The sequence below is a fragment of the Epargyreus clarus genome, unplaced genomic scaffold, assembly GCF_041222505.1.
Source record: "Epargyreus clarus isolate Ecla_fem2 unplaced genomic scaffold, WU_Ecla_fem_2.2 ptg000033l, whole genome shotgun sequence".
NCBI lineage: Eukaryota > Metazoa > Arthropoda > Insecta > Lepidoptera > Hesperiidae > Epargyreus > Epargyreus clarus.
In genome coordinates, this window is record NW_027332238.1 from 4,183,079 (window position 1) to 4,193,628 (window position 10,550).

Here is a 10,550-nt window from a genome sequence, read left to right on the forward strand (position 1 = left end):
CTACTGGGTCTAGAGCGGTGGTTGTGTCTGTGGCTTGAGAAAGCCGAAGTTTTCGAATCAGTCGTCGTACACCACTACCTCATGTCTTTCAGAGGCTTCTTAGATTTAAATGCTTCATGCCATTTGTTCCACTGATGCCTTAGGTCTTCCGGCGCCATTATCATCGGAGGACACTCCGCCACATGAGGTGCTCGTTTTTCTCCCGTTTTTGACATAATTTGTTCAAATCCAATCTTCTGACACCATATATTGTTGTTTGGGTTCCTTAATAGGGCGGTGGTCTTCTTTATATGGAATGATGCACCAGATATGAAGTAATACGTTTATTGGTAATTGCGTCCGCGACGACGACATGACAGACAAGACAGAATATAAAAAAGCACTTCCGCCTATTGCGGTGACATCACACTAGCGACGTTCCATAACAGTTGGGTTAGTACAAATACAATGCAAATCTTCCACAACACGTCCTACCTGCACGGCGATCGGATGGAGAGTGACGCGTCGGATGAATTGACTCGCAACTAATAGTCTCGTTTTTTATTTTATAATGTTCGTATGTTTTTATCAAACTTATATATCACTTTATTTTTCTCGTTCGATCTCCAGTACGTTTCTCTCTGTTTCTGTCAGACTTTCAAGGCGTCCTTTGCGATTTACATTTGTCATGCCCTAATATTTTTAAAAGTTTCCACTGTCATAATACCGGGTGTCTGGCGGCAGATTTATGTTTACAAAATTAAATAAAAAAATAACTATTTGATATACCGTTTTAATTAAACTATTGAACGACAGAATAATAATGCGGATTTCATTTTTTGAAGATTAATTCATCCAAATGTCTTCCGTCGAGTTGCAAACACTGTTCAAAATGGAGCCTCGTGTTCCGTGCCACACGCTGCAGTAAACTTGGTTCAATGGTGCTGATTTCTCGTCGAATGTTTTCTTTTAAGTTCACAAGAGTTCGGGGATTGTTAATGTAAACTCTCTCTTTAAGGTAGCCCCATAAAAAAACATCCATAGGAGTCAAGTCGGGGGACCTTGGTGGCCACGGGATGTCCCCAAAGCGACTGATCAGTTTTTGAGGGAAAGCTTCCCTAAGCAAAGTCATCGAATCTCTGGCCGTGTGTGCGGTCGCACCATCCTGTTGGAACCACGTGTGGGATGAGAACGATGGGTGAGCTCGCAGGTTCGGCAAAAAGAAATCTGTAATCATGCGTCGATAATTCTCACTATTGACATTTGTCGCCTGGCCCCGAGCATTTTCGAAAAAAAATGGTCCAATTATCCCATTCGTGGATAAGGCGCACCAAACAGTTAGCCTCGGGCAATGCAATGGTTTTTGGTGTTTCAGTCGAGGGTTATGGGATCTTGGAGACCAGTAACGGCAGTTTTGCTTATTAACGTGTCCGTTTAAATGGAAATGAGCCTCGTCACTCCAAAAAATGGAATTCACAGTTCGAAAACGCTCCAGCATCATTTCACAAAAATTTTTTGAACGATTTGAATTTTGAATGGATGGAACTTTAGATCCTTTTTTAAAATTTCATGGATAATCACTCTTGGAAGTCCCAGTGACGCTGCCCTTTTCCGTATCGAAAGTCGCGGACTTTCACGCAAACTTTCTTCAACCAGTTCAATGTTTTCGGGAGTCCTTGAAGATCGACTGGGCCCTGGCCGTGGGGTGTTCATAGCCGAAGCAGTTGCGCGGAACCTCTGCACCCAGGAACGAATTAAATTCACACTCGGTCCATCACTTATCCGTCGAATACCGAAGTGTGAACAAAATTGTCGACGAGCAATTACGTACGAATCGTTAGACCTTCACTTGTTAATGTATGTCCCAAAAATTGTACTTGTTTTTTTAAAAATTCGGACTTATCTAATTGTATTTTTAAGTTATGTTATGATCCCTAAACCTGCTCAAATTTTTCTAGATGTTCCTGTTAGCTAACAGAGTAGATTATTACATCGTCGAGATACGTTAATACGTTGTCTATACCTCGTAATACTACGTCAATTAATCTTTGAAATGTGCTAGGAGCATTCTTTAATCCGAAAGGCATTCTCAAAAATTCGTAATGACCACGATCTGTACTAAATGTACTCTTCTTCTCCTTCCGTAGAATAGTTTCTGATTTGTAATCCTGGTTATCAGGATCCTCATTGTCAACCTGGAAATTGATTTTATGTTGCACTGGTCTATATGACTTGATTATTAATTGGCTAATGCCATATATGTATTATAATTCAATTAGTAATCAATTTTAATTTATGTTTTATATAATTTTGTTGAATTTTTGCAAACCTCATACAGGTAGAACACACTGGACTGTAAGATGTATAGTGCCACCAACTTATCTGTTCAGTTGACAGGGTCGCTAGTGCAGCGTCCAATGTTACCATATAATTATATTTGCCTACTGAAGAGGGAGCTCAACAACTTTGAGACCTATGATTTTTACTAGATAAAATATGTAAAAAATATTTAAAAAGATAAATAACCTTCGTAAACATCCTAAAAAAAAGAATTAGGTTAATAATGTCAAATTTTAATTCTTAAATGATATTCTAGGACAGGAAAAATAAAAAGTCCAGAATTATTAACTATAATTATTTATATTTTATAAAAATAAAATTTATATTTTATAAAAATAATTATGGTCATGATCTCTAACTTCGAGGGGCTCCACACCAGACATCCCTGAGCGAAATAATGACGATGCGCCTGAGGTGCCTGTGCCAAGTGATTTACATAATTCGTCATCAGAGTCACTTGAATCGCTTTCGCTATCACTATGCAACTTAATAATGAATGGTTCTTCTAAATATCCATCATTGTTCCTGTATTTTTCTTCAATTCTTTTTACGTGGTGACAATGGTTTTTCCACTCTTCTTTTGTTATTTTATCGAATGCATTCTGAATTAACTGGGGCATTTCAGCACTAGATTTACCAACATTTCGCTCAGCGACATTTCTCTTCATTGAACTCCAAACCATCTCGATTGGGTTCAAATCACAGTGGTATGGCGGTAACCTGAGAACAGAATGGCCATGACTTTTTAATAGATTATCTATTTCATATTCAGGAGCTGGTTTATTACGCTTTATTAATTCTTGCAGTTGAGGTTTCGTCATTTGCTCAGAAAATTCTATATTTCTCTCCCTCAGCCACAATTGCATGACAGCCTTAGTGTGGTTTGAATTGGGACATTTATTAACACAAATGCTGTGATAGGGGGCATTGTCCATCACTATAAGAGTATGCTTATGCAGGTTCGGCAGCAATTTCTTAATAGTCCATCTTTTAAAATTATCATTATTCATTTCATCATGGTAGTCACCGCTCTTAGTGTTTGATTTAAACACAAGAAGAGCATTCTCTACAAAACCTTCTTCGCCTCCTGCATGAACTATAATCCACCTATTCCCTTTTGATACTGGCTCCAAATCACCTTCAACATCTGGGCCTAGCCAACATTTGTCAGTTGAGTGAGATGAGTGTATATAGGTCTCATCTAAATAAACGACGGGTTTTTTTTCTCCAGACTCATTCTCACGAATTTTTTGTAAGTATGCAGCCCTCCACGCAGTTATGTCATTACGCTCACATAGCACTTTTCTATTTGTTTTAGTTTTTTTAAAACGAAATCCTATTTTATGCAGCAGTTTTCTAAGTGTTTCACGTTTTGCAGAGAAATCAATTTCTTCTCTAAGTATGTTTAATAATTTTGGTATAGTCGGAATTTCTTTCCTAAATGAATAAAATTCATGAATTTTTCTCCGTATGACGCCAATGTCAAAATCATCAATGTCCAATTTTCCTGTTTTTCTTTCTCTATTCTTACCGGGAGTAGATAGTTTGACATTACTTTCTTCAGCTTTTTTCTTTTCATTCATGAGCTTGTAAACAAATCGTTCGCTTAAGCTACAGTTACACATGCTCTAGAATAGCATGCTAAAAAACGTGCTATAAGTATGCTTAATATGAGTATGCTTATGAACTGTTTACATTTGCTAGCAATAAGCATGCTAGTTTTAAGTATGCTACTTAATAAGCATGCTCAAAGCAAACACTCCAAACACAAATGCGATTTTAGCATGCTCAGTTCAAACATGGACGATGAAACAACCATCCGTACGGAGCTTAATAAAGTTATTCTTTTGCTATCGTTGCAATGCATCCGAAGACTTCTCTCAGGTAGAAAGAGAAAAAACCAATGTAAAAGGAATAGGAAGATTTGGGTCCGTGATTGGCTAAGTAGAAGGGAACAACTTGGAGCAAGTACTCGATTGCTAGTAGAAATGCGAGAAGAAGATATTGATGGTTACAAAAATCATTTGCGCATGTTACCGCATCAGTTTGACGAGTTACTATCTAAAGTTGAAAGCGCTATAAAGAAACAAGATACACACATGCGAAATGCTATTCCACCAAAAGTGAAACTGGAAGTGACATTGAGGTATCTAGCAACTGGAGATTCGTTATACACATTAGAAGCACTTCACAGAGTTGCAAGGTCTACTATATCTCTATTTATACCTGAAGTGTGTGATGCAATATACAATGCTCTGAAGGATTATATGCGGGTAAGTAAAGTAAACCAGTGATTATTAGTTTAGATCAAGTATTTATTGTTTAAAATCTAGATTAAAAACTTACTAAACTAAATTTAACTTTAACACATTTTCCATGCTTTGTTCAACAAATCTTCTTCAGGGACAGTAGAATCTGATTGGGATAACGCGTAAGGAAGTGTGTAAGTGACTGTATTTGTGTTTGTACTGGGAGGTATGAAAGCCATTGTCTGTGTGTTTGTAGTAGGAGGTGTGTAAGTGACTGTATTTGTGTTTGTACTGGGAGGTATGAAAGTCATTGTCTGTGTGTTTGTAGTAGGAGGTGTGTAAGTGACTGTATTTGTGTTTGTACTGGGAGGTATGAAAGTCATTGTCTGTGTGTTTGTAGTAGGAGGTGTGTAAGTGACTGTATTTGTGTTTGTACTGGGAGGTATGAAAGTCATTGTTTGTGTAAAGGGAGACAAATTTGGGTACTGGCGTCGACGTCTTGCTGCAGTCAGAATTGTTTGGATCTCATGTTGTACATCTAATGCGTCGTACAATGGTAGAGTTCGCAATTGAGCTGCAACATTTTGAGCAAAATAATGGAATTCGTCGTAATTAGGCGGTGCATTTATCGCAGAACTAATATTTTGTAAACGATCGAGAGCATATGTAATGGGTTCTTCTTGTAAGCTTCTTTTTCTACGTCGTGTTGATGAGTTATTAGATGAACGCGATTGTGATCGATCTTCTGTAGTTGGACTAGGAGAGGGTGATAACACATTCATCGATTGCGGCGTCAACGAGTTTGAATATGAAACAGCGTCACTTGGTTGTGAATCTTGCGATGGCTCGTCTCTCTGTAAAAAAAATCTATTAAGTTTATAAAATACTTATTTGTTTTTTTTTACAGATTCCTGGTTCTGAAGATTGGAAACGCATTGAACATGGATTTAGAACTAAATGGAACTTTCCAGGTTGTGTTGGAGCGTTGGATGGCAAACATATAAATATATTCGCCCCTGATGATACTTCTGACTACTATAACTACAAGGGCGCTCATAGCATCATACTTCTGGCATTAGTTGATGATGACTATTGTTTTTCATACGTAAATGTTGGGACTAATGGTAGAGCTTCTGATGGAGGTGTTTATCAAAAATCTAATTTAGCACAAGCTTTGGAAAATAATACTCTCAATTTTCCGGACCAATCAGTTATTGTGGCAGACGCTGCTTTTCCTCTAAAGTTATACCTTATGAAGCCCTATCGAACAACTCCAACGCGTAAAGAAAAGATATTTAACTACCGTTTATCGAGAGCCAGACGAATCGTTGAAAATGCGTTTGGTATTTTAGTGACACGATTTCGAGTTTTTATGGATGCCATAGATATGGCCCCCAAAAATGTCGATAGAATTACATTAGCTGCCTGCTCTTTACACAATTGGCTTCGGAAAACATCTGATATGTACATCACGCAAAGATGCGTCGACTTTGAAGATACACAACAACGTGTTGTGGTACCAGGATCATGGAGGGCACAACTACGGACTGCTTTGGAAGGCTTACCACCTACACGCTACGCTAACCACGCTTCTCGACAGGCAGGAGCGATAAGAGACACCTATGCGCAGCTCTTTGAAACTACAGAGGCGGTACCGTGGCAAGGCCATATGATTTAAATTAATACATAGAAAATGCTGTACTACTTATTCTATGATATTAAATAATTGTGTGTTACTAACAGTTACGTGCATTTTTATTTAAGTATTGTAAACCAAAACTCACCAATTCCATAGAAATAGGGTCCCTGTAATCGCCAGTGTCTCCAAGGAAAGAATGCATTTCGTGAAACCAGGACATGGATGGGTTGTACACAGTAGCGGCACCAGAACCGGATCGCTTGGAATTCTCAATTTTTTTTAATTCGCTGTGGTAAACGGACCTCAAGTTCTTGATTTTTGATTTTATAATTTTCACTGTCAAAGTAGGATCGTCCATGTTGGTTATTAAATCTTGATATGCATTATTTCTTGCAATATTATTTTTGTACTGTGGTATATGCGGATTCCATAGGCACTCGTTGTTCCGATATAAAATTACAAATTTCAAGGTTTTTTCATCGCCCCAGCGAGACATTTTTGGCGCGAAATTGTGCACGCGCATCTACTGTGAACGACTGATCGCTACTAGCATGCTCAATAAGCAAACCTGTTCACACGCGCTAAAAGCACGCCCCCTTCCACCCGCGCCGCAGGTAGCATGCCCAAAAATCGCACGGCCGTCGATTTTTGAGCATACTCGTAATTAGCATGCTCATTATTAGCAATGTTTCGACACACGTACCACTAAGTAGCAATTGCTCAAAAGTAGCATGCTTTCGTGCTACTAACTAGCATGTGTAACTGTACCTTTACTCCTGTAGCAAAAATATAAATACATGAAGTATAAAAAAACATTTACTACCAAAAATACTCAGTGACACTTTAACTAAGTAAAATAAAATAACTGAAATATTTACGCGGGACTTTCTATTAATTAACTATCAACACTTCATAGCAACACTAACCTGTCGCAGCTGCGACGCGTTCTGTCACTTTCTCAAACGGTATTTTCGGAGCTAGCAGGCGTTTTTCTTCCCTCATGAAATCTAAAACCTTTAAAATAATGACCCGTGCATCACTTTTGAGAGGCTTAGGCATTTTTAATCACTTATTACAATTATATTCGAATCGAAAAACAAAGAGCACTCACACTTCAAAGAATTGACAGCGGAATGACATTTCAAAATGGCGGTCGGCTTTGTTTTAGTTCCAGATTTGTCTACTGAACAGAAAAGTTGGTGGCACTATACATAATATCTGTGTAATAATTGTGTTCTAGAAAATAAAGAATTTGAATTTGACGGTCCAGGTGCATTAGGAATCCTACGAGGTTGGCTAGGTTGTGCTTGTGGCGCACTAGGTCTAGGACCTACTTGTGTCACATTTCGTACCTGATAGTTTGGATTATAAGAATAAGGTATTCTCTGGTTTGGCACTATTCTAAGAGGCATGCTCTGCTTCGTCCTAGCTTCGAACTGTTTTTTTTTGGTTTTAATTTTTAATTCTTCCTGTTTGGCTAACGCTATAGCTACTTCCAGATCATCTGCACCCTTAATTCACATTGTAAGAGCAACTAATGGATCTAACTGATCGAATAAAGGATGACTCACGCTAGACCGTGTCGGGTCCGAGTCGAGTGTCGGCCGTAGCACGGTCACCGAGCCGGTTCCGTGTCTGAAATTACTAAGACGGGCCTCGACCGGGCAATCATCGTTGCGCTGTGATGCAGTATACTCGTCCGAGAAAAATCAGTGTTGTAACTAAACTACAATCATGTTCAATTTTAACGATCTGGAATTAGCGGCTATTGCGATCGCTCTGGATGACGAAGAATCTGAAGTCTTCAACTACAAGGAAATGGAGTGTGCATCCACTTTGGAGAGAGCGACAAGAGAAAAGAGAGTATGTGAATCTTGGTAAAGATCTACGTAGTTATGAAGACAAATATTGGGACTACTTTAAAATGACTAAGAAATCTTTTGACATCTTACACATGAAAATTAAAGATGATTTGACCAAAGGCACTACAAAGTTTCAGATTCCTATTTCATCCAAACATCGATTAGCTCTTACTCTCAGGTATGTATATTTATAAACTTTTTATAAGTCTATATAGTATCTATATATATATATATATATATATATAAGTAATTTTATACAAGCTTTCCCTAGTTTAGGGTCAGAAGCCCGTGTGTGATTATCCAAGGTATCATTATCATTAAAAAAAAACAAAAAACCCGACGGCGTACCGAAACAACTGAAAAGAAAAAAAACAAGTTTATTTAAAATGTAGACCTATTCAACTTTACAAAATAATGATCCCCGACTATTAAAGCTGCTATTAACAGAAGTTGACTGCTATATTTGTTTACTTTGGGTACGCAGTCGGGTTTTTTGTTTTTTTTTTTAATAATTGATTTTTATTTTGGTCTTTTTAGTTAGGTTGTGGTTTAATTATTTTTTATTTTATTTTCCTGTAGGAATTTCGGGATAAAATGTATCCTATTATAATCCCGTGATCAAGACGAATCTAACGATACCTCATACATCAAAATCCATCAAGCCGTTTAGGCTACAGGAGGCCACAAAGAAACAGACATACATACACTCGAAATACATTACCCTCCTCCGTTGGCAGTCGGGTAAAAAGGAGAGACGGTTGGGTTTCTGGCAGTAGCACAGTCGGTCAGAGGCAGAGAAATCATTTATATTAATATTATTACAAAGAAAAATTCATTAATTTAATTTACACATATATTTGTTGAACTACATATTACAATCACAATAATTTTAATCAGATATAAAATGAGATAAATAAGTTCCAGCAGAATTTTCTGTAGATATTGATGGCAGATTTTCGTCTAATGGAGCAGGAGCTTCGACTGTAGGAGATATCGATGGCTGCTCTGTACCAGTTGAGTCTTGTGATTGACGAGATGAATCCAAAACGGTCGATGCCGATGGTGGAATTTCTGTGTATTGTAACATAATTGGTGTTGAGGCCGATGACGAAGGTGTTGATTCATTAATCACAATCGGTGATGAGGCCGATGACGACGATGTCGATTCATTATACATCTGTTCGAATTCCAGTTCCTGTACAACGGCAAACAGTCGTCCCTTTGCGACATGTTGGTAATATGGAGAAAATGTTTTCACTGTACTCGACAGACCATTGAAAAAATAATCTATAGGATGTGATTTATTATATTCATTTTGCTTCTTTGCGTTATTTTCAAGAATGTACTTCATCAAGGTATCGGATGAGGATTGTTTGTGTGGAACTGTACGACGTTTACTGACTTTAGCACTGCTACGGTTACTACTTTGACCACTCTGTTGTGTTGTAAATTGATCATTCCTTTGTACTTCTGTGGCCCTGTCTCCTATAACCCCTCGTTCGCTGTCTGTGTCTTCTTCGTTTCTTATCTCTTGCATGGATTGATTATTGTATGTCCCTGTCTCCTGTGACTCTTGCTCTTGTTGTATCTCCGATTCATTTGTGTCTGCGTCGTCGTCATCGATGTTGGATCTCGTTTTACGATCTTGAATGTAGGGTAGCAAAAATTATAGAATCTCCTCATATTTATATTTCTTTATAACGGTAGAACTTTGCCCACTTTTTGTTTTTCTATTGTTTAGTGACCTTTTGAATTGATCTCTAATATTTGACCATCTTTTTTTGCAATTCACATCTGTAACAAATAATAATAATGCAATATTTTTGTGTTTCAGGTTTTTGACTACCGGGGATTCGTTTAAAACGATTTCATTGAATTATCGGGTTGGTCACTCAACTGTAGTTCAAATCATAAAGGAAACATGCCGAGCTATAGTCAACAGATTAATAAATGAAGTAATGCCACAGCCAAATGAAAAGACATGGAAAAGTATTGCTCATGAATTCCAAAGCCTATGGAAATTTCCAAACTGTATAGGGGCGTTGGATGGAAAACACGTTACCATTGAGGCACCAGCTAACAGTGGATCTGTATACTTCAATTACAAGAAAACGTATTCCATTGTATTGTTGGCATTGGTGGATGCTCATTACAATTTTATTTTCATCGATGTTGGGTCCTACGGCCGCAATAGCGACGGTGGTATATTTGCAAATAGTTCTTTGGGACAACGATTGAATAACAATTCACCGAATATACCCATCGGAAAACATTTGCCCAATACCACAATAACTTCACCGTATGTCATAGTTGGCGATGAAGCCTTTCCTTTAAAAACTTATTTAATGCGACCATGTCCACGTGATCAGGCCGCTACAAATAGTGCTAATGCATATTTCAATCAGAGATTGACGCTGGCTAGACGACTAGTTTTGGTAATTTATCCGTTGAGGTAATACTAATATCAATTTTATCTTCCGG

At 37.9% G+C, this 10,550-nt stretch overlaps 1 protein-coding gene and 1 pseudogene across 1 annotated transcript; both read right to left on the reverse strand.

Moving 5' to 3' along the window:
- Positions 1-4,613: 4,613 nt before the first annotated feature.
- On the reverse strand, positions 4,614-6,986 carry LOC140755556 (uncharacterized). Its single transcript, XM_073090847.1, has 2 exons — positions 6,353-6,986; positions 4,614-5,422 (listed from the first exon to the last, which is right to left on the reverse strand). Exons 1-2 carry the CDS (start codon positions 6,728-6,730, stop codon positions 4,682-4,684), a joined length of 1,119 nt encoding a protein of 372 aa, XP_072946948.1. The 5' UTR covers positions 6,731-6,986; the 3' UTR covers positions 4,614-4,681.
- Positions 6,987-8,312: 1,326 nt separating this feature from the next.
- Positions 8,313-9,942, reverse strand: LOC140755378 (uncharacterized; annotated as a pseudogene).
- Positions 9,943-10,550: the final 608 nt, after the last annotated feature.

Coding starts and splice junctions, on each gene's coding strand:
- LOC140755556 (XM_073090847.1), bottom strand. CDS start 6,730: ATGCGCGTGCACAATTTCGCGCCAAAAATGTCTCGCTGGGGCGATGAA. Junction 5,423..6,352: donor ACCCTATTTCTATGGAATTG/GTGAGTTTTGGT, acceptor TTTTTTTTACAG/AGAGACGAGCCATCGCAAGA.